The sequence below is a fragment of the Herpailurus yagouaroundi genome, unplaced genomic scaffold (assembly GCF_014898765.1).
Source record: "Herpailurus yagouaroundi ecotype Mexico unplaced genomic scaffold, PumYag 163, whole genome shotgun sequence".
Lineage (NCBI taxonomy): Eukaryota > Metazoa > Chordata > Mammalia > Carnivora > Felidae > Herpailurus > Herpailurus yagouaroundi.
In genome coordinates, this window is record NW_024412404.1 from 14,510,182 (window position 1) to 14,535,743 (window position 25,562).

General features: G+C 36.7%; 1 protein-coding gene across 7 annotated transcripts in view; it reads right to left on the reverse strand.

Moving 5' to 3' along the window:
- The window catches only part of PPP3CB (protein phosphatase 3 catalytic subunit beta), a 60,127-nt gene that overhangs the window by 10,035 nt on the left and 24,530 nt on the right, over positions 1-25,562 (reverse strand). For 4 of the 7 annotated variants that reach the window (XM_040485410.1, XM_040485411.1, XM_040485407.1 and 1 more), the window contains exons 9-10: positions 24,754-24,879; positions 6,261-6,338 (exon numbers count right to left, since the gene is read on the reverse strand). In XM_040485410.1, coding sequence (XP_040341344.1) covers positions 6,261-6,338; positions 24,754-24,879 — 204 coding nt within the window. Of the gene's footprint in view, positions 1-1,047; positions 1,075-6,260; positions 6,339-24,753; positions 24,880-25,562 lie in introns of all 7 variants that reach the window. The other 3 variants (XM_040485409.1, XM_040485406.1, XM_040485405.1) reach the window with 1 other exon arrangement.

Sequence of the window (25,562 nt, forward strand, 5' to 3'; positions counted from 1 at the left end):
CAGAGGTCTGAACAACCATAAGCCTTCTGGGCTAGAGCATCTCATTTAAAATTCAAGCAGCCCACAAATACCATATAATTAAAAACTAAGATGATGACTGGACCCTACCACAAGGAAACAGAAAAGAAATCTAATTTCAAAGACGAAAACAAAAGACATATTTTAGAGAAAACAGGCTCCATGACCATGTTTATGATGCTCTAAAGGGTAATATTATGAGCAATGAAGCTACAGTTTTTACAAATACAAAACTGTGTAGGTACCATGGTATTACACAGTGTTTTTAAGATGCCAAAATACTACTAAAAATCTCAGAATCATAGGACATTAGAATTTCAAGAGACATTAGGGATATATTGCAAAGTTTAATCTCATTTTCCAGACAAAGAAACTAAATTTATTAAATGTCTTCTCCAAGGACATAAGGGAAGTCTGATCTCTTTGAATGAATTAACACAAACATTTTGTTTTAAAATGGACAGAATTTTAAAAACAGCTAGACTGGGGGAGAGGAGTATGAGGATGGGAGAGGATGGCTGCAATGAGGCACATTCATATTTTCAGCCTTAATTTATATACATATAAAACTGAATGATATGTAAACTATACTGATTTCAAATTTTAAAAAGTCACTGGGATATAAAAACACTATACAAGTCAGGATTTAAAATCAGTCTACAAACACATCATGCATAATATTAAAGTAAATGTCCACAGTAAAATTACTCTGGGGAATAAGACAGACAATCAAACACCCCTAATCATGCAGGGAAAAGTACAAAACATTACAAATAAGCAAAAGAATGAAATTTTAAAACAAGAGGAATGAAAAAGAGGGAAAAATATTTCCATGCACAGAAAGACAGATATCTTGGAATATGACTTCTAAAAACATCAAATTCTAACTCATATAAAACTTAAACTAAATTTGCAAAAGGCCCAAGAGGACTGCATCAATAGTATTCAATGAATGTGCTAACTTACATGGATATGAGGATAACTTATGAAGTCATATTTCAAAACAATGTTACTCTGTCTGGTCTGTACCTTTTTTATTGCCATATATGAGCCGTTCTTCAGATGGAGAGTCCAGAAAAAAGGAAGTGAATGATGGAGAAAAGGTGGTTGAGACAAATAAAAAGATAGAGATTTAACTTGGCAGTGGTACTGAAGAATGAATGTAGAAAGAAAGGGAGAAAAATGAAGGCCCTCATATTCAAAATTTGAAAAATGTAGTATTGTAGGATCTAGTGAATAAAAGAGGGATGCCACTGGCTAGAACTCTAAAGGAAAGATTTCTTAAAAGATATGTGTTCAGAAGAAATTATGGACAGAATGACTATAATATTTGATGAAAGTAGACAAATTAGGGACAGAAAAAAAACACGTGAAAACACATAAGACTGATAAGAGACTGTGCAAACAACAATCGCCCATTTATATTGATACCCCTAAGGAAATGTGTCACCCATGGGAATATGTTAAGTGAAAGGTAATGACACAAATGATATACAAACTCATGTGGTTCTTCAAGGACACCAATATCTGTAAAATCTATAGTATACACAGAGAAATGTGGGTAACTTCATAAACTACCTCAGTGGAAAATCTTACCCACTCCCAATAATGAAAAGGCTAAGCCTCCCACACTCCATAATAACAAGAGCACACAATTTCTTGAATCTGAATTGTAGAACTTTTGCACATACTCAACATCAATAGTATGTGCTTTCTGTTCCCAATCCAATCTGGGAGCTTGTGGGACATCTTTTTGCAGAAATAGCAACAGACTGTTTCAAGCAAGTAATATCTCTAAGAGAAGGCAGTAGAGATGTTTCATTTGAGCTTTCCATATCTTCCATTCTAATGCAGAGATATATGATTCCATTACAGGAAATGCAAAGTTTTAGTTTAGTAAAACTACAACACATGTGGGTTACGTATTTCCTTTACCAAACTCAAGACAAAAGATAAATATATGAAAGAAATAGTATGCATTCTAAAAATCACAGACATCAGTGTTCAGAAATTCTCTTTAATGATTAAATAATACCTCTAAAAAGAATGTGCATTTATACATGCAATGTTTATGCAAATTTTTGCCTTTAAAAATAAATCCACATATACATTAAACAATACAGAATACCAAAGATCATCACTTAAGAGGCTTATTCCTTTACCCAATCTCAGGCTTACATATGCAAAAACTATTCTTTCTTTCCTGCCACTGGGAAATCTCCATTCCTGCTCTCTCCCTTTCCCCACAGAAAAGCTAAACCTTCCTAAGCAATCCACCCCTACCCACCCCACCAAGTTTTCTTTCTAAATCAGATTTCTCCCCATGCCCAGCTCATAGGATGGTTCCACTGCTGAGTAGGAAAAGGGAAAGGAGAGGACAAAAGACATGCTATTATGGTGAAAGGAAAGGAGAGCAATGTACAGAATTAAGGGGAAGAAATACAGGAATATGACTAAGAAAAGGAAATAAACCTAGTTCCAGTAGCTCTTTTCCCTATCCCACCCTAGTACCTATCCTAATGTCCTCCCCTTTCCTCCATTCCTCAAGGGTCTCCCCCAAACCATTCTTAGTCCTCCATACAAACTCCTAGATTCATACTCTTAAATTTTTCTTGGAGTCTCTACTCCCAATACTTAGTATGGAAGGGTGAAGAAATGAGTAATTACACCTGCTATGTTGGCAGTGAAGGGAGATCTATTTCTATATTCAAAGCTGGAACTCAACGTATTTCCCACAGAAACACTGTCATAAATGACAGCTTAGCAATTTAAAATTATTTCCTTTCTATTCCTTCAATCCATGGATGAGAAGATCCTGGGAAGTGAGGTGACTTCTCCAAGATTACACAGCTAGCATAATGGTAGCACCAAGATACCTAAACCATGGATCCTTTTCACTAAACTACACCACCTCTTTAATGATCCAACTTAACTCATCCCTGAAGTGCAAGAATAATATAACAAGCGGATAAATAAGCATAATTTATCTTTGATAGGAAAATGTTGATTAGATACATAAAATCTCATTAGAAGGAATATAATAAAATTTTGTATGTATTCCTGGTTGAATCCCAAAAATGATTCAGTGTCTATCTTCATATAAATCATAAATATCTAAGCCAAGTACTGTAGTAGACTTAACAAAGAAATTTTTTTTCCTTTTTTTTATAGGAAGAGGACTAAAGCATTACCTATCACTACTCCTATTTAAAATATTTTTAAAAACCACTATTAATAATATTGATACAAATTTGTTAAAAATAAAAATAAAGGCAAAATGTAGAACATAAGTGCCTTATGTAAATAACAGATTTTTAAAAGGTAAGGAAAACAAAATAAAAATTACCACAGGAAATAATATTACTGATCCAGGTTCTCAAACATAAGATAACCCACAAATACATAATGTACACCTTATACACAGAAAACACATTAAGAGATACCAGTTGTAATAGTATGAGAATATAAAATGCTAAAATATTAATTTAACTTGATGATAACAGATTTTTTCAAAGAAAAATTATATAATTTTAAATGGAATAACTGTACGTAAATACATTAAATGAAATAGTTAAATGAACTATTATATAAAGTGAGATATCTTGATCTTAGTTTAGAAAACTAAATTATTAAAAAAAAAAAACTTCCTAGATGAAGATACAGATTTAATGATATACTAATTAAAACTACTACTAGGGGCGCCTGGGTGGCGCAGTCGGTTAAGCCTCCGACTTCAGCCAGGTCACGATCTCGCGGTCCGTGAGTTCGAGCCCCGCGTCAGGCTCTGGGCTGATGGCTCAGAGCCTGGAGCCTGTTTCCGATTCTGTGTCTCCCTCTCTCTCTGCCCCTCCCCCGTTCATGCTCTGTCTCTCTCTGTCCCCAAAATAAATAAAAACGTTAAAAAAAAAAAAACTACTACTAGATATTTCACAGAATTTAACAAATAATAGAAAACTTTACCTGAAAAAACTAGTGAGCTACGAACCAAAAATTATTGCAGTCATTATATCAATACCTGTAAGATTATGAAGTAGGTACTATTACTTTCATTTTGAAGATAAAATAACTGAGACTTAGAAAGGCTAAGTAATTTGCCTGAGGTCATATAGTCATTATGAGAAACTAGAATCTAAACCCAGACCTAGTCTAACAAGAGAAAAGGGTTAAGGTGACAGAACATGGAGAAAAAAATATTTAATTGAAACTATTTAGGGGGTGCCTGGGTGGTTCAGTCTGTTAACCATCAGACTTTAGCTCAGGGCATGATCTGACAATTCATGAGTACGAGGCCCACATTAGGCTCTCTGCTGTCAGCGCAAAGCCTACTTCAGATCCTCAGTTCCCCTTTTCTGTCCCTCTCTCAATCACGTGCTCTCTCTCAAAAATAAATAAACATTAAAAAAAAAAAGGAAGAAAAAACTACTAAAATTTTATGGAAAAGACACATACAAGAAAGTATGTTAGAGCTAAAAACTTCTACACAAACATCAAAAGGAGAATTAAAATAAGAAAAAATATTACTCATTAAAGTTTATTATCCAAACAAAAAATGGATATAAATAATTTATTTCAATTAATGAAACTACAAACCAGAGTAAAAGCACATCTCTGTTTGCCACCAACAGATGGCAATAGCAGACACTCGTATACAGTTACTTTGTACTTTTAACAAATGGGCTTACAACAGTGTGTAAGAATTAAACCTGTTCGTAAGCAGAGAAATTTCTAAATAGTTTTTACTCAGGTTGTACTTTAATAAGTGATCAATTAAAATATACAGTTTATACAGTTGAAAAAGTAGGCAGTTATTTTAATTAACAATCATTAGAAAATCAAAGAAATATAAATAAATTAAACCAACTATAATTCACTACTAGGTAGCTACCAAGCAAAATAAATAAAAATGACAAAAACCAATGAGGTGGGCCTGTGGAGAAAACCATGGCAAAAAGCACTTCATATTGCTCCAATTCTTCTGCAAAGTAATCTGGCAGTTCATAGCTAAAATAATGAAGCTAAAACACACATTTAATTCTGTAATTCTCTTCAAGAAATTCACTCCAAGAAAAAAAAATATATACTGTATAAGCATATTTATTGCATGCTATTCATAATAAGGATAACTGAAAGCAACCCAAATGCCAAACAATATGAGATTAACTGAAAATTATGGTATATTAATAACCTAGAAATATGTAGCTATTAAGTTTTAACAATACATAGACCATGTTTAATACATGGAAACAATTATATACTGATTGCAATTATGAAAAGAATGCTACAACAAAGATGTCAGGGGCATATGGAAGGAAATAAAGAGTTTCAGCTTTAAGTTGTTTACATTTTTGTTTCTCAGTGACTTTAAATTTTAAAAAATATTTATACTTAAGTTTCAAGTAAAAATTTCAAGGGGTGCCTGGGTGGCTCAGTCAGTTGAGCGTCCGACTTTGGCTTAGGTCATGATCTCACGGCTTGTGAGTTTGAGCCCCGCATGGGGCTCTGTGCTGACAGCTCAGAGCCTGGATTCTGCTTCAGATTCTGTGTCTCCCTCTCTCTCTACCCCTCCCCAGCTCATGCTCTGTCTCTGTCTCTGTCTCTCTCTCTCTCTCAAGAATAAATCAAACATTTGAAAAAAATTTTTTGAAGACATAAAAATAAAAGGAATTTTGTTTCTATAGTATTAATTTACACTATAAATGCACATCAGTACACATCCTGGTGGGCTTGCTTAAGAACAAACAGCCATGTCGAACCTTCAGAAACCATTTCTGAAAATCAAACTAAACTAACAAGTGGTCTCTTAGAACACAACCACTCATCAGTTGGGAATAGTCTACTTTAGTTTCGGGGGAAAAAAATGACAATAACATTGGGGGTTCAGGTATGTTTCTGATGCACTAAGAATACTGTACCAATGAAACAAAAAGCATTTTTATATCATCTCTGTAAGTGGTGCCCATATTCATGAAGAACCACATTCTTAGGTACCTTTCAATTTTCCTTTCCTTCTGTTCTTCCAAATTTCCCCTTTCCCAAAATTCATCTTTTTCCCCATACCAACATAAAAAAGTAATATTACTAAAATGATTTTAACATCTTAATATCTGAAAAATTGTCTTGATACTTATCAAATGAAACAGCCATTTGAGAGCAATGACTACATTTTGCAAGACTATGTAGTGAAGCTGGGCAGTTCAAAAATACCATTTCATAATAAAAAATAGTAAAATGAATAATCATACCATCAAATTGGTCTTCACCTTCAGTCATCAGTTCATCATCAGAGCAAATACTCAGAACATTTACCAACATTTCTGTCACTATTCAAAAAAACAAACAAACAAAAAAAACCAAAAAAAGTTATATGTTAGCTGACCAAATGCAAATGTCTATATGCACACACAGCAATTATTCACATAATAGTCAAATGATTTTTAACCCAACTGAAGAATGAAGAAGCTAAAAGAAAATACCAAGGTTTTCAAAATGAAAGAAGTTCAGTGGATAACAAGTCTAAGAGCGATTCTGCACAGAGTAAGTTTTCAGGGGTCTCAGAAAAAAAATGAAGCCCCACAGAGATAAATAACATCTAAATGTATACATTTAAATTCTCCATTTATGGATATAGCATGTCCTTACAGAGTAAGAAAAAACTTACAGCACAGTTTCACTGTTTCAAAAAAGTCCCAGGATTCAATTTTTTTAGAAAATGGACTCTAACAAATCCCTTGAAACTTAATTCTTTTTTTTTTTAATGTTTATTTATTTATTTAGACAGAGAAGAGCATGAGCAGGGGAAGGGAAGAGAGAAAATCACAAACAAGTTCCATGCCGTCAGTACAGAGCCTGCACGACATGGGGCTCAATCCCACAAACCATGAGATCTGTGTCTCCCTCTCATAACCTGAGCCAAAATCAAGAGTCAGATGCTCAACCAACTGAGCCATCCAGGTGCCCCAAAACTTAATTCTTTTTTTTTGTTTTGTTAATTTTTTTTTCAACGTTTATTTATTTTTGGGACAGAGAGAGACAGAGCATGAACGGGGGAGGGGCAGAGAGAGAGGGAGACACAGAATCGGAAACAGGCTCCAGGCTCTGAGCCATCAGCCCAGAGCCTGACGCGGGGCTCGAACTCACGGACCGCAAGATCGTGACCTGGCTGAAGTCGGACGCTCAACCGACTGCGCCACCCAGGCGCCCCCCAAAACTTAATTCTTAAGATTACAAATGACTAACAACCTGAACCTATGGTTCTTTCTTAGTCTTACTCCTCCTTTACCATTCTACATATTTTTCTCTTCTCTTTTCCCTTAGTTTCCAGGATTCTACTCCTTTGGTTTTCCTACATTTCAGACTATTTCCCCCCTAAATCTGGATATTTTCAAGACAGCACAATCTCTCGGTGATTTTATATGCTCAATCTCTTGGCAATTCCATCTATAACTACAGAGTTTCAAGTATCACCTTTCTGAAGATTATTCCACAGTCTGTATCACCAATCTTGACCTCACCTTCAGTCTCGGGATTTCCTTGCTGGTATTATTGCCAACTATCTTAAACAATTTTATATTGTCTGTTTCTCCTACTAGAATGAAAGCTTCATGAGTGCAGGGTGATGTTTTGTTTACCACTGTACCTCAGAGTCCAGTACAATGCCTGGTAGAAGACAGGCATCCAATATTTGACAAATGAGTAATTTAAAAAAGAAAAGTGTAAGCAAGTTTCAATTAATAAATAAAAATGCCTATTGACTATAACCCTCTGGATGTCCTAATGGCACTTAGAAATGAACACATCCAAAACAAAATTCAATACTGCTCCTATTATTCCTCCTATAAATATATTAATAGCACACCACATGCCAGGGACTGTGCTAAAGCTCTGGGAATCAAATATAAAAGGTCCAGTCTCTACTCACCAGAAGCTTCCTAAATACTAAAGAATAGATAGATAGATAGATATAGATGTATAGACATAGATATATAGATACACACACACACACACACACCCCACAGAAGAGTGATGAGCCCTATGCTTTAAGTATGCAGAGGTATACACAAGACCTGCAGGGAAAAGGAAGGCTTCTGGTAGAGGAATCATGCAGTAGGAGTTTGTCATGTAGAGAGGGCACATAAGGCATTCTAATCATAAGTTAGAAAAAGTATGAAGTAGTCATATAGATGAATGGAATAGAACAAAGAGTCCAGAAATAAAACCTCACTTTAAAATTAATTAATTTTTTTAAAATTTACATTCAAGTTAGCTAACATATAGTGTAATAATGATTCAGGAGTAGAATTTAGTGATTTATCACTTACATATAACATCTAGTACTCAACCCGACAAGTGTTCCCCTTAATGCCCCTTGCCCATTTATCCAATCCTCCCACCCCAAGCCCCTCCAGCAACCCTCAGTTTGTTCTCTGTATTTAAGAGTCTCTTATGGATTGTCCCCCTCCCTGTTTTTATATTATTTTTGCTTCCCTTCCCTTATGTTTATCTGTTTTGTATCTTAAATTCCCCATATGAGTGAAGTTATATGATATTTGTCTTTCTCTAACGTCGCTTAGCATAATAACGTCTAGTTCCATCTATGTTGTTGCAAATAAAACCTCACATTTAAGGTCAACCGATTTTCAACGAGGGTGCCAAAATAATTCAGTGGGGAAAAGAACAGTCTTTTCAACAAATGGTGCTGGGACAACTGAATGTCCCCATGCAAAAGAATTAAATTGGACCCCCCACTACACATCATATATAAAACTTAACTCAAAATGGATCAAAGATTTAAATATAAGAGCTAAAACTATAACACTTCTAGAAGATATCATAGAGGTAAATCTTCATTAGTTTAGATCAGGCAATAGTTTCTTAAACATGACACCAAAAACAAAAGCAACAAAAGAAAAAATAAATAGAGGACTTCACCAAAATTTAAAACTCTTTGCTTCAAAGGACACCGTCAAGAAAGTGGAAAGACAACCCACAGTACAGGCGAAAATATTTACAAATGATGTATGTCACAAGGAACTTGCAACTAGAATATATAAGGAACTCTTACAACTCAGTAATAAAAAGAAAACCCATTTAAAAATGAACACAATATTTAAATAAATGTCTCTTCAAAGAAGACAAGCAAATGGCCAATATACTACAAGGCTATAGGAATCAAAACAGTATGGTACTGGCACAAAAAAAGACACACACCAATGAAAGAGAATAGAAAGTCCAGAAAGAAACTCACGCTTATACTGCCAACGGATCTATAACAAAGGAGACAAGAATATATAACAAAGAAGACTATCTCTTCAATAAATAATATCTGAAAAACTGGACAGCTACCTGCAAAAAAATGAAACTAGACCTCTTTCTTACACCATACACAAAAATAAATTCAAAACGGATTAAGACCTAAAAGTAAAACCTGAAACCTTAAACTCAAAGAAAACAGGCAGCAAACTCTTAGACATTGGCCTTAGCAATATCTTTCTGGATCTCTCCTCAGGCAAGGGAAACAAAAGCAAAAATAAATAATTGGGACGTATCAAACTAAAAAGCTTTTGCACAGTGAAGGAAACCATCAACAAAATGAAAAGGCACTCTACTGAATGGGAGAAAATATTTACAAATGACATATCCAACAAGGGGTTATTACCCAAATATATAAAGAACTCATAGAACTCAACACCAAAACAACAACAACAACAACAACAACAACAACAACAAAACACCAAACAATTCCATTAAGAAATGGGCTGAGGACTTTAATAAACATTTTTCCAAAGAAGACATACAGGTGGGCCAACAGACACATGAAAAATGTTCAACATCACTTATCATCAGGGAAATGCAAATCAAAACCACAATGAGATATTACCTTACACTGGTCAGAACGGCTTGTATCAAAAAGATAACAAGTATTGGCAAAAATGTGGAGAAAAGGGAACTCTCAGGCACTGTTGGCAGGAATGCAAACTGGTGCAGCCACTACAGAAAACTGTATGGAGGTTCCTCAAAAAATTAACAACAGAAATACTATATGATCCAGTAATTTTACTTCAAAGCACCTACCTGAAGAAAACAAAAACACTAATTCAAAAAGATATATGTACTCCTATGTTTATTGCAGCATTACTTAAAATAGCCAAGATATGGAAGCAACCTAAGTATCCACTGATACATGAATGGATAAAGAAGATGTGGTATATATACACAATGAAATATTACTCAGCCATAAAAAAAGTATGAAATCTTCCCTGTGCAACAACATGGATACACCTAGGGGGTATTATGCTAAGTGAAGTATGCCAGACAGAAAAAGACAAATACCATGTTATTTCACTTATATGTAGAATCTAAAAAAACAAAAAACAGAAATAGACTCATAAATACAGAGAACAAACTGGTGGTTGTCAGAGAGAGGGCAGGGGGATGGACAAAATAGGCAAAAGGGATTAGGAGGTACAAAGTGCCAGTTATAAAAGAAAATAAGTCACAAGAATGAAAAGTACGACATAGGGAATATAATCAATAATATTGTAATAACTTTGTATAGTGAAAGATGGTTAACTGTACTTAAGGTAAGCATTTAGTAATGTATTTAACTGTCAAATCACTATGTTGTACACCTGAAACTAGTATAATATTGTATGTCAATTACAATTCAATTAAAAAATTCTTTTCGGCTTCTGGGAAGATGATGGCAGGTGGATGTTGGGCTCACCGTGTCCTGCGGCATACTTAAATTCCACCCACACCTGCCTAAATAACCCAGAAAACCGCCAGAAGACTAGCAGAACGGATTCTCCGGAGCCAAGCGTAGAGGAGAGGCCCATGAAAGAGGGTAGGAAGGGCGGAGAGGCGGTGCGCGCTACACGGACTGGCGGGAGGGAGCCAGGGCGGAGGGCAGCCTGCCGGCAAAGCAGAGCCCCCGAGTCTGGCTTGCAAAAGCAGAGGTGCCGGACAGAGTGTGTTCGGACAGCAAGCGGGACTTAATATCTGGAAGGTTATAACAGATCTGCTCGGAGAGCGGGAGGGCTAGAGGACAACAGGAGGGAGAGTTGTTGAGCCCCGGACAACAGAGCGCAGCTTGGCGGGGAACAAAGGCGCTCACCAGCGCCATCTCCCTCGCCCATCCCCTAGCCAAAATCCCAAAGGGAACCAGTTCCTGTGAGGGAACTTGCTTGCACCGCACAAACACCTAACGCTGTGCTTCTGCGGATCCATCCCTCCAGCGGGTCTGACTCCCTCCCCGAGCTGCAGGACCCCTCCCGAATCGGATCACTGAGGGATAAGCAAGCTGAGCCTGCCCCTCCCACCCCCGTGCACCTTGCCAATCCACCCCAGCTAATACGCCAAATCCCCAGCACCACAAGCCTGGCAGTGTGCAAGTAGCCCAGAGGGCCATGCCACTAGGAGAGGGGAAGAGAAGGTACACACCAGTCTGACTGTGGCCCCAGCGGTAGGCTGGAGGCAGACATCAGGTCTGACTGCGGCCCCGCCCACCAACGCAAGTTAATTAAGACAGCACAGGGGAAGTGCCCTGCAGTTCCCCACCACTCCAGGGACTATCCAAAATGACAAAACGGAAGCATTCCTCTTAAAAAAAACCTCCAGGAAATATCAACAGCTAACGAACTGATCAAAAACGATTTAAACAATATAACAGAAAGTGAATTTAGAATAACGGTCATAAAATTAATCGCTGGGCTTAAAAACAGTATAAAGGACAGCAGAGAATCTATTGCTACAGAGATCAAGGGACTAAGGAACAGCCAGGAGGAGCTAAAAAATGCTATTAATGAGCTGCAAAATAAAATGGAGATGACCACAGCTCAGACTGAAGAGGCAGAGGAGAGAATGGGTGAACTAGAAGATAAAATTATGGAAAAAGAAGAAGCTGAGGAAATGATAAAAAAATCCAGGAATATGAGGGGAAAATTAGAGAACTAAGTGATGCACGAGAGAGAAATAATCTACACATAATTGGTATTCCAGAGGAGGAAGAGAGAGGGAAAGGTGCTGAAGGTGTACTTGAAGAAATAATAGCTGAGAACTTCCCTGACCTGGGGAAGGAAAAGGCATTGAAATCCAAGAGGCACAGAGAACTCCCTTCAGACGTAACCTGAATTGATGTTCTGCACGACATATCATAGTGAAACTGGCAAAATACAAGGATAAAGAGAAAAGTCTGAAAGCAGCTAGGGATAAACATGCTCTAACATATAAAGGGAGACCGATAAGACTAGTGACGGATCTCTCTACTGAAACTTGGCAGGCCAGAAAGGAATGGCAGGAGATCTTCAATGTGATGAACAGAAAAAATATGCAGCCGAGAATCCTCTATCCACCAAATCTGTCATTTAGAATAGAAGGACAGATAAAGGTCTTCCCAAACAAACAAAAACTGAAGGAATTCATTACCACTAAACCAGCCCTGCAAGATCCTAAGGGGGATCCTGTGAGACAAAGTACCAGAGACATCGCTACAAGCATGAAACCTATAGACATCACAATGACTCTAAACCCCTATCTTTCTATAATAACACTGAATGTAAATGGACTAAATGCGCCAACCAAAAGACATAGGGTATCAGAATGGATAACAAAACAAGACCCATCTATTTGCTGTCTACAAAAGACTCATTTTAGACCTGAGGACACTTTCAGATTGAAAGTGAGGGGATGGAGAACTATTTATCATGCTACTGGAAGTCAAAAGAAAGCTGGAGTAGCCATACTTATATCAGACAAACTAGACTTTAAATTAAAGGCTGTAACAAGAGATAAAGAAGGGCATTATATAATAATTAGGGTCTATCCATCAAGAAGAACTAACAATTATAAATGTCTATGCGCCAAATACGGGAGCCCCCAAATATATAAAACAATTACTCACAAACATAAGCAACCTTATTGACAAGAATGTGGTAATTGCAGGGGACTTTAATACCCTACTTACAACAATGGATAGATCATCCAGACACATGGTCAATAAAGAAACAAGGGCCCTGAATGATACATTGGATCAGATGGACCTGACAGATATACTTAGAACTCTGCATCCCAAAGTAACAGAATATACTTTCTTCTCGAGTGCACATGGAACATTCTCCAAGATAGATCACATACTGGGTCACAAAACAGCCCTTCATAAGTATACAAGAAGTGAGATCATACCATGCATACTTTCGGACCACAGTGCTATGAAACTTGAAATCAACCACAGGAAAAAGTTTGGAAAACCTCCAAAAGCATGGAGGTTAAAGAACACCCTACTAAAGAATGAATTGGTCAACCAGGCAATTGGAGAAGAAATTAAAAAATATATGATATGGAAACAAATGAAAATGAAAATACAACAATCCAAATGCTTTGGAATGCAGTGAAGGCAGTCCTGAGAGGAAAATACATTGCAATCCAGGCCTATCTCAAGAAACAAGAAAAATTCCAAATACAAAATCTAACAGCACACCTAAAGGAAATAGAAGCAGAGCAGCAAAGACACCCCAAACCCAGCAGAAGAAGAGAAATAATAAAGATCGGAGCAGAAATAAAGAATACAGAATCTAAAAAACCTGTAGAGCATATCAATGAAACCAAGAATTGGTTTTTTGAAAAAATAAACAAAATTGATAAACCTGTAGCCAGGCTTCTCAAAAAGAAAAGGGAGATGACCCAAATAGATAAAATCATGAATGAAAATGGAATTATTACAACCAATCCCTCAGAAATAAAAGCAATTATCAGGGAATACTATAAAAAATTCTATGCCACGGGGCGCCTGGGTGGCGCAGTCGGTTAAGCGTCTGGCTTCAGCCAGGTCATGATCTCGCGGTCTGTGAGTTCGAGCCCCGTGTCAGGCTCTGGGCTGATGGCTCAGAGCCTGGAGCCTGTTTCCGGTTCTGTGTCTCCCTCTCTCTCTGCCCCTTCCCCGTTCATGCTCTGTCTCTCTCTGTCCCAAAAATAAATAAACGTTCAAAAAAAAAAAGAAAATTAAAAAAAAAAAAATTCTATGCCAACAAACTGGACAACCTGGAAGAAATGGATAAATTCCTAAGCACCCACACATTTCCAAAACTCAAACAGGAGGAAATGGAAAGCTTGAACAGACCCATAACCAGTGAAGAAATTGAATCAGTTATCAAAAATCTCCCAACAAATAAGAGTCCAGGACCAGATGGCTTCCATGGGGAATTCTACCAGACATTTAAAGCAGAGAGAATACCTATCCTTCTCAAGCTATTCCAAGAAATAGAAAGGGAAGGAAAACTTCCAGACTCATTCTATGAAGCCAGTATTACTTTGATTCCTAAACCAGACAGAGACCCAGTAACAAAAGAGAACTACAGGCCAATATCCCTGATGAATATGGATGCAAAAATTCTCAATAAAATACTAGCAAATTGAATTCAACAGCTTATAAAAAGAATTATTCACCATGAATCAAGTGGGATTCATTCCTGGGACGCAGGGCTGGTTCAACATTTGCAAATCAATCAATGTGATACAACACATTAATAAAAGAAAAGAGAAGAATCATATGATCCTGTCAATCGATGCAGAAAAAGCATTTGACAAAATTCAGCATCCTTTCTTAATAAAAACCCTCAAGAAAGTTGGGATAGAAGGAACATACTTAAACATAAAAGCCATTTATGAAGAGCCCACAGCGAATATCACCCTCAATGGGGAAAAACTGAGAGCTTTCCCCTGAGATCAGGAACACGACAGGGATGTCCACTCTCACTGCTGTTGTTTAACATAGTGTTGGAAGTGCTAGCATCAGCAATCAGACAACAAAAGGAAATCAAAAGCATCAGAATTGGCAAAGATGAAGTCAAGCTTTCACTTTTTGCAGATGACATGATATTATACATGGAAAATCTGATAGACTCCACCAAAAGTCTGCTAGAACTGATACATGAATTCAGCAAAGTTGCAGGATACAAAATCAATGTACAGAAATCAGTTGCATTCTTATACACTAATAATGAAGCAACAGAAAGACAAATAAAGAAACCGATCCCATTCACAACTGCACCAAGAAGCATAAAATACCTAGGAATAAATCTAACCAAAGATGTACAAGAGCTGTATGCTGAAAACTATAGAAAGCTCATGAAGGAAATTGAAGAAGATATAAAGAAATGGAAAAACGTTCCGTGCTCATGGGTTGGAAGCATAAATATTGTTAAAATGTCAATACTACCCAAAGCTATCTATACATTCAATGCAATCCCAATCAAAATTGCACCAGCATTCTTCTCGAAGCTAGAACAAGCAATCCTAAAATTCATATGGAACCACAAAAGGCCTCGAATAGCCAAAGTAATTTTGAAGAAGAAGACCAAAGCAGGAGGCATCACAATCCCAGACTTTAGCCTCTACTACAAAGCTGTCATCATCAAGACAGCATGGTATTGGCACAAAAACAGACACATAGACCAATGGAATAGAATAGAGACTCCACAAAAGTATGGCCAACTAATCTTTGACAAAGCAGGAAAGAATATCCAATGGAAAAAAGACAGTCTCTTTAACAAATGGTGCTGGGAGAACAGGACCGCAACATGCAGAAGAATGAAACTAGACCACTTTCTTACACCATTCACAAAAATAAACTCAAAATGGATAAAGGACCTGAATGTGAGACAGGAAACCATCAAAACCCTAGAGGAGAAAGCAGGAAAAGACCTCTCTGACCTCAGCCGCAGCAATGTCTTACTTGACACGTCCCCAAAGGCAAGGGAATTAAAAGCAAAAATGAACTACTGGGACCTCATGAAGATAAAAAGGTTCTGCACAGCAAAGGAAACAATCAACAAAACTAAAAGGCAACCAACGGAATGGGAAAAGATATTTGCAAATGACATATCGGACAAAGGGCCAGTATCCAAAATCTATAAAGAGCTCACCAAACTCCACACCCAAAAAACAAATAATCCAGTGAAGAAATGGGCAGAAAACATGAATAGACACTTCTCTAAAGAAGACATCCGGATGGCCAGCAGGCACATGAAAAGATGCTCAACGTCACTCCTTATCAGGGAAATACAAATCAAAACCACACTCAGGTATCACCTCACGCCAGTCAGAGTGGCCAAAATGAACAAATCAGGAGACTATAGATGCTGGAGACGATGTGGAGAAACGGGAACCCTCTTGCACTGTTGGTGGGAATGCAAACGGGTGCTGCCACTCTGGAAAACAGTGTGGAGGTTCCTCAAAAAATTAAAAATAGACTTACCCTATGACCCAGCAGTAGCACTGCTAGGAATTTACCCAAGGGATACAGGAGTACTGATGCATAGGGGCACTTGTACCCCAATGTTTATAGCAGCACTCTCAACAACAGCCAAATTGTGGAAAGACCCTAAATGTCCATCAACTGATGAATGGATAAAGAAATCGTGGTTTATATACACAATGGAGTACTACGTGGCAATGAGAAAGAATGAAATATGGCCCTTTGTAGCAACGTGGATGGAACTGGAGAGTGTGATGCTAAGTGAAATAAGCCATACAGAGAAAGACAGATACCATATGATTTCACTCTTATGTGGATCCTGAGAAACTGAACACAAACCCATGGAGGAGGGGAGGGGAAAAAAAAAAAAAGAGGTTAGAGTGGGAGACAGCCAAAGCATAAGAGACTCTTAAAAACTGAGAACAAACTGAGGGTTGATGGGGGGTGGGAGGGAGGAGAGGGTGGGTGATGGGTATTGAGGAGGGCATCTTTTGGGATGAGCACTGGGTATTGTATGGAAACCAATTTGACAATAAATTTCATACATTAAAAATAAATAAATAAAAATATAAGACATCAAAGAAAAAAAACTATAAATAAATAAATAAATAAATAAATAAATAAATAAATAAATATCCAGGGAAATTGTATCAGTTAAACTAATGGAAAGTGTACAAACACCTCGTTCCCTGGAAAACTCAGCTTTCCAGGATGATGAGAGATATAACAGAGGAGCACTATATAACCAAGATCCTTACAGTCTTCCCAACCTGATATTAACATTAGCGCAATATTATAATTTTCATGTCTGTATGTCTTATAGATGATCTTTTATGGTCATCTCAGTGGACAAATTGAAGAAAATCCAATTCAGGAAGGATTTTGTCATAGTAATCATGAGAACTGTACACTTTTCAGCTGGGGCATGTGTTGTGCTGCCTTTGTGGCAATGAATTTATTGAACCACCATTTGGTAGAGTTTGTACAAACACATAAATATAATTTATGAATTATTGTTAATAAAAGCACATTTTTGTGAGTGATAAAAAAAATTTTTTTTCGGGGTGCCTGGGTGGGTCAGTTGGTTAAGTGTCCATCTCTTGGTTTCAGCTCAGGTCATGATCTCATGGTTCATGAGTTCAAGCCACACATCAGGCTCTCTCCTGTCAGTGTAGAGCCCACTTCAGATCCTCTGTTCCCTCTCTCTCTCTGTCCCTCCCCCACTCGCACAGGCTCTCTCTCTCTCTCAAAAATAAGTAACAACAAAAAAGATCTCTCTCTTTTTCCCTCTGCCCCTCTCCCTCACTTGTGTGTGCTCTCTCTCTCTAAAAAAAAAAAAAAATTCTAATAAACACAGGATTTATTTTTTTTTTTTTTAATTTTTTTTTTTTCAACGTTTATTTATTTTTGGGACAGAGAGAGACAGAGCATGAACGGGGGAGGGGCAGAGAGAGAGGGAGACACAGAATCGGAAACAGGCTCCAGGCTCCGAGCCGTCGGCACAGAGCCCGATGCGGGGCTCGAACTCACGGACCGCGAGATCGTGACCTGGCTGAAGTCGGACGCTTAACCGACTGCGCCACCCAGGCGCCCCTAAACACAGGATTTAAATAAACATTTCTCAGGGCACCTGGGTGGCTCAGTTAGTTAAGTGCCTGACTTTGGCTCAGGTCATGATCTCAGGGTTCATGAGTTCAAGCACTGTGTCAGGTTTTGTGCTTAACAGCTCAGAGCCTGGAGCCTGTTTTGGATTCTGTGTCTCCCTCTCTCTCTGCCCCTCCTCCGCGGCACTTTCTGTGTGTGCGTGTGTGCATGTGTGTGTATGTGTGAGTGTCTCTCTCTCTCTCAAAAATAAATAAACATTTAAAAAATTTTTTAAATAAGTATTTCTTCAAAGAAGATAAATGGTCAATAAGTACATGAAAATATACTCAACACCATTATTCACTAGGGAAATGCAAATCAAAACCATGATGAGACACAACTTCATATCCAATATGATGGCTATAATAAGAAATACATAGGGGCACCTGGGTGGCTCAGTCAGTTAAGCCTCTGACTTCGCCTCAGGTCATGATCTCACGGTTCATGGGTTCGAGCCCCACGTCAGGCTCTGTGCTGACAGCTCAGAGCCTGGAGCCTGCTGTCTCCCTCTCTCTCTGCCCCTCTCCCATTCACGTGCACGCTCTCTCTCTCAAAAATAAACATTAAAAAAAAATATATACATAATATAAAGTGTTGGCAAGCATATGGAAAAAATGGAACCATTCACTGCCAATGGGACTATACAGCTGCTTTGGAAAGAAGTTTGGCAGATTCTCAAAAGGTTAAACATAAGAGTTACGATATGACCCAGTAATTCTACTCCCAGTTCTATACCTAATAAATACATATGTCCATACAAAAACCTGTACATGAATGTTCACTGCAGCAGCATTGTTAATAGTTAAAAAGTGAAAACAATCAAATGTCTTGCAGCTAATGAAGGGATAAACAAAATTTGGTATTCAACATCACTCATCCTCAGGGAAATGTAAATCAAAACTACAATGAGTTATTACCTCACAACTGTCAGAACAGCTAAAACCAAAAATACAAGAAACAGGCACCTGGGTGTCTCAGTCAGTTGAGAGTTCTATTCTTGATTTCAGCTCAGGTCATAATCTCAGGGTTATGGGATCAAGCCCCGCATTGGGCTCCATACTGTGTGTGGAGCCTGCTTAAGATTCTCTCTGTCTCTCCCTCTGTCCCTCTCCCCAGTTTGCGTGTTCTCTCTCTCTAAAGTAAATAAAAAATTTAAAAAAACAAAAACAAAAAAACAAGAAACAACATGTGTCTGTGAGGCTGTGGAGAAAAAAGAACCCTCTTGCAATGTTGCATTGTTGGTAGGAATGCCAACTGGTGCAGAAACTATGGAAGACAGTATGGAGGTTTCTCAAAAAGTTAAAAATAGAACTACCCTATGATCCAGAGTATGGAGGTTTCTCAAAAAGTTAAAAATAGAACTACCCTATGATCCAGTAATCATACTACTGAATATTTACCAAAAAAGACAAAAACAACTAATTCAAAGGGATACATGCACCTCTAGGTTCGTAGCAACATTATTTACAACAGCTAAATTATGGAAGCAGCCCAAGTGTCCATGAACAGATGAATGGGTAAAGAAAAAGTCATATATATGTGTAGAGATATATATACACATGCATACACATACAACGGAATATTATTTAGGCATAAAAAAGAATGACATCTTGCCATTTGCAACAACATGGATGAATCTATAAACTATAATGGTAAGCAAAATATGCCAATCATAGAAAAACAAATACTATATGATCTCACCCACACATGGAGTTTAAGCAAATGAACAAAGGAACAAAAAAAGAAAAAAAAAACAGATTCTTCAACAAACTGATGATTATCAGATAGGAGATGGCTGGGAGATGGGTAAAACAGATGAAGGGAATTAAGAGTTCACTTATCCTGATGAGCACCGAGTACTATATGGAATTGTTGAATCACTATATTGTACAACTGAAACTAATGTAGCACTACATTATGTTAACTACACTGCAATTAAAATAAACTTCTTTACCCACCCTCCCCAAATAAAATTTTTTTAATGTTTATTTTTGAGAGAGAGAGACAGAGAGAGAGGGAGAGGGAGAGAGTGCACAAGCAGAGAGAAAGGAGGACAGAGGATCTGAAGCGGGCTCCTTGCTGACAGCAGAAAGCCTGAGGTGGGGCTTGAACTTGCAAACCACAGGATCATGACCTGAGCCAAAGTCTCACAATTAATTTCCTGAGCCACCGAGGAGACCCCAAAATAAATTTTTTTAAAAAGTGGTGTATCCATATAATAGAAGATTACTTGGTCACAAAAAGGAATGAAGTACTGATTCATGCCACAACATGGATAAACCTGAAAACATTAGAGAAAGATACTAGTCGCAAAAGATCACAAATTGTATGATTCTATTTATATGAAATGTCCAGAACAGGCAAACCTATGGAGTTAGAAAGTAGCTTAATGCTTGCTGAGAGCCAGCAATGAGAGGCAGGAGGAAATGGGGTGTGACTACTAATGGATACAGGGTTTCTTTGAGAGGATGATTAAAACGTTTCAAAAATGTGGTGATTACTGTACAACTCCACAAATATACTAAAAACCACTGGACTGTAGGATTTAAATAGGTTAATTATATGGGATGTGAATTATATCTCATTTAAAACTGTTATGAAAAAATAAACCAAAATATGAAAACATGAAACCTAATGAGCATCATATGCAGGTAATTGGCAATGCTGTGTTATGGCTAGAACATAGAGAAGGAAAGAAATGAGGCTGAAAACATAAAGAGGTCCAAAGGCCTTGTGTGACAGATTAAGATTTATCTTGAAAGCTACGAGATGTCATTTATGACTAACAAATAGTAGCTTTTAAGTATATAGTACTTTTCATCCAGAAGCTTAACTGTGAAAGAAAGGCATGGTAGTTGCCAAAGAAAGATACCAAATAGGGGAAATGTTATTTAATCTTTAAAATAAAGATCAGATAGATTTCAGCAATTTATAAAAGAACTTAATACAGAGAGTCTGAAAATACAGAAGATCTAACAGATCTAACAGATGAAGCAAGTTTCCTGAAAAAATAGAAGCATAATGGAATCCTAGAGTCAGGTTAGAAGGGCTAACCCTAGATGGAAAGGGTCACCTCTTCAACAAGGTGAGACTTCAACAAGGTAAGACTTCAAGGTTTATAAGAAGGGAAACAATAAGTAGAGAAAGCTCCCACTAGTGATATATGTTTTCTCTGAGAGTGAGGGAAGTGGCTACAAAAAAAAAGTGTTTAAGAGAAAAAAAAAATTAAATTGATAATATTTCCTAACGGAAAAGGGAAAGGAAGCAGATTAGTGACACAAAAAATATTTAGGTACTATCGAGAACCCAACCAATGCCTAGCAATCAAAGAATGGTACCACTTCATAAGGCTGTGTAAATATCTCCAGCAGTGTTCTATACCCTGGCTATAAGAATGGAGAAAATGGATGGTTGGATTTACTGGGGCTAAGATTTGCAAGATAAATGAATAGCAAAAAGAGAGAGAAAGGAGTATGAAGGTGCAGTAAGAAGGAAGAAAGGCAAGGAGTGATCTGACTTAGAAGAAAATGACACAGTCAAAGGCCTAGCAATCCCAATGAAGATCAAGAGTAGCTATAACTAGAGTGAGGGGTTGCTAAAATAACAGATTTTCATCACAGAGTGTTAATGGTAATATCATTACCAGATCAAACATCTAAGTCATCTTCAACCATTCCCTCGCCTGCAACATGCAATCTTGTTAAGTCTTAACTCATCGTACCTCTATAATTCTTGCAGTTCTCCCCTGCTCTCTATTCCTAATGCTACCAGGGCTTTATTATAGTTCCACTTGACTCTTGATGGAGCTTCATAAAACAGGTCTCCCAACTTCTAGTCTTCCAGGCCATTTCACCAATTTTTCTACATGACTCTCATGGTCAATACTCTGTTTCAGCTGAGTACCATTTATCAAAGTTCCAAATTCTCTGTGTGGTGATCAAAATCCTCATCATCTAGCCCTAACTTACCTTCTCATTCTTTTTCTACTACTACTGACCTTCATACATCTTAACTGCAAATCAGCCTGAACCCCTCAACATTTGTCAGTGGCCTTATGCTCTCTTGCTTTCTGACTCAGGTAAATTCTGTTACCTAGAATTCTCCTGCCCATATCTACAATTCCAATTCCACCATTCTACAAGCCCTGGTTCAAATGCTACTTTAACCCCTCTAACAAATATAATCTACCCCCTCCTCTTAATTCCTATAAAACTAGACTTCTCTAGGAACACTTACATTTTGTTATCATTATTCATGTATCTTAAATTCTCTATTAATCTGCAAAGGCCTATGTCTTACTTGTATTTTTGTATCCTTAGTAACGGGAAGAAAACAGACTTTCCAAAAAAATCTAGTAAATGAATAAATATTACATGTATGACCTTCTATGGGAGATTGCACTTTATTGGACCCTCTAGAACAGAGGTTCTTAAATTGGGGGCAGTAAACCTGAAAGGAGTTACCAATTTACTTCAGATATAGAAACATCCTGAAAATGTTATGTTTATGTACAAATGTACATGTATTTTTCTGAGGCAAAGTCCATAAATTTCATCAGATTCTCAAAAGGGTTTAAGAAATTAATCACTGTGTTTGTGTAGTTACTTTAATAATAAGAAAGAGTCCTTTTACAGATTCATTCTAAAATATTTATAGCTATAAAAAAATGGCTGATATATGATCCAAAATAACTAATGTATTGGGTGGGGAGTAGTGGATAGGTATATAAATGATACAACATTGGTCATGGTTTGATAACTGGATCAAATTATTGAAGCTGAGCAATTGGTACATAGCAACTCATCATATTATTCATTATACCTTTGTATATGTTGGAAACTTTCCAACATGGGATTTTTCTTTTTAAGAAATAAAAAGCCCCAAAAGGTTAAAAACACAGATTTCATCTAACTTTAGGATTCAATCAGCCTCCAAGGAAGCCTCTGGCTTAGGTTCGTTGCTTCTCAGAGACTACATCAGAGTCAAATTGGCTTTTTCAAAGTGGAACAAATGAGCCACCATTTGCTGTTATTTACAATAAAAGAAAATTTTCATTAGAATCAAATAGGCTACCTAAATAGCTAACATGTATTACATGGAAAAATATGCAAAGAGTTTGAAAAAAATCTTACTGTGCTCAATATTAGCTAGGATTCTATTTGTGTATAATGTTCAAATCTAAGCTTCACATTTTTAGAAAGATATGAATAATTTGGAGAAGATTCACGGGGGGAAAATGGTCAAAAGGTTTGAATACTTCCTCATCTTTATAAGATGATTTAAAGTGGCAAAAAAAGAACAAAAGATTACTTAGTAGCAAACTTCAAATGTAGTAACACTGATAGAAACCTGATTCTCCATTTTTACTTATGACAGATCCCCAGAAACTAGATTAAATTTTCTCATCTCTCAGAAGGAATTAGACTACATGATTATTAAGTTAACTATTAGTTTTAAAATTCTCTGATGCCCTGGGTTTTGATAGGTGCATTAGTTGAGAAAAGCTATTATCCCTATTTCTTTTCTCAAAACACAAATATTTAGACTAGATATAATGAAGTACTGTATTTCCTTATTGCAGAGGCATTAGAGAATCAAATCAGAATCCATGAAATGTCTATTTTCCTCCTACCTTATCCTTCCCTTTCTTTCCAGCCCCCCAACCCCACTCATATTACATTAAAATAGTTGAGTTGAAGTCTAGCCTAAGGGCAGGAGAATGAGCAATATGAATTCTTAAATTCCCTTTAGCCTGATGATGCTATGATTGAACTATTTCTCATCCACCAAAGATAGAAGGTTATAAGTGTAATGCATCCCTTGCACCTAAGCCTTTTACTGGCCCCCTTCTCAAATGCTAAAGTGGGTAATTCTATCTCCATATTAACTTGTTGACCTACTGAGTAACTGATGAAGACTGAAGGCAATCTTCAAGAAGTCTGTTTAACGTACACAGTTTAAGTATTAACTCTGTATTTTAGAACCCAAAATTGCGTTGGCAGAAATATCATATGTCAAACAGAAAGGAACATTTTGTAACATGGAAGAGGTGAGAAAAAATAGAGAGGGATATAGAACAAAATGTTTTACAATCATATCTGTACTCTCATACTCTTATTTTCCACTTATGGTAACTGAGGCATTGCCTTGTGGAAAAATTAACACTAAGTAGAAAAGAATGTGATAAAGTAAGGAAATCCTAAGAATTCTATACAACTAGGAAAAAAAAAAACAGAAAAAAAAATCTTAAATAGCATTATGTTCTCTTAAAAAGCCTAATAAGCATAAACTAATATATTATTAATGGAAATTATCAGAAAGCATCACGACTAAATTTGTATACATATTTTTATACAGGAAAACAAATATTAGGTTTGAACCTGAATTTCTCTTTATCATTCTTCTCAGGGTATACAGAACTGCTAAAATATAACTAACATTGCCCAAAACTAGGGCTCTTAAATTCTCCCATAAAATACTCTGACATCCCCCAAAAGTGCTGTTAAAATATGCAAAAGTGTCCATTCCAAAGCAAAGCTATCCCTCCATTCCTTATAAAAGATTTAAGCTAAAGAAAAGCAGAAAGTAAAACCCAACAGCTGAAGACAACATCAGGCTATTTATAAGTCTTCTCCTAGTCCCCCAGACACCCTCACATGGGGGCTATAAACAGCTAACCAAAATATCTTTGAGGCTCTCATATCCACACCCACTGACACAAGTAGAGCTGAACCCACAGTGAAACTAGACTTCAGTTTCCTTTAGTAAGTATGTGTCTGCAATAGTAAACTGGAGTAAATGTTAACAGTAATAAAACATTAAAAAAAAAAAAAGAATCATACCTTTTTCTCCAACAAATGGTAAAGACCATGTGAAGACATCCATAAAATTGGGCAACCAGTAAGGATGTGGAGAACAGTTAAACTGTCGAATATTCATCACATTATTTTCATACTTTAATACAGCAGCTGAAAGAGAAGTTTGAATGTGAATGTAACAATTTGTCTTTAGCTCCAAAAGTCTAAAACACATAAAAGCAAAAAAATATTGTTTTAAGGGGGTAGGGAATCAAGGGGTGAGTTGAATAAGGACTAGTAGAGGGAGATAGGAACTAATTTTTTAGTAATAACACACTTTTGTTTTTAACACACTTTTATATAAAGCATAGTCAGATCTACAGTTATTTTTAATGAAATTCCCAGATTTCTAGAATGTTTGTTTCACTTTATAATTTAATGAAGAACATGCACTTTAAATCCAAAATTGTGAAAACTCAATTTTTAGAGGAAACACAGAACGGCAATGAGCAATTTTCTAGGTTTAAAAGTTCGTATAAGTTGAAGGAATTTTAAGAGGATCTTTTTAGTTGCAGGCAACCTGAAAAAGATAGCTAAATGGTAATAAAGCAAAAAACAAAACAAAACAAAAGCCAGAAAAAAAGCAGTTTTTATGATTATATAAATGTATTTATTTCATTTATATGGGAAATCAAGTGAAACTACCACAAAGAAATATTTTACTTCATTTAGAAAAAATTCCATTAAAAATATTATAACCAAATAACCCAAAAGTAACATACTCATCTCAATTTAAGGTATCTAATGTTTCAATATGTTAAAAGAAATAATATCTTAAATTAACTACATAGATT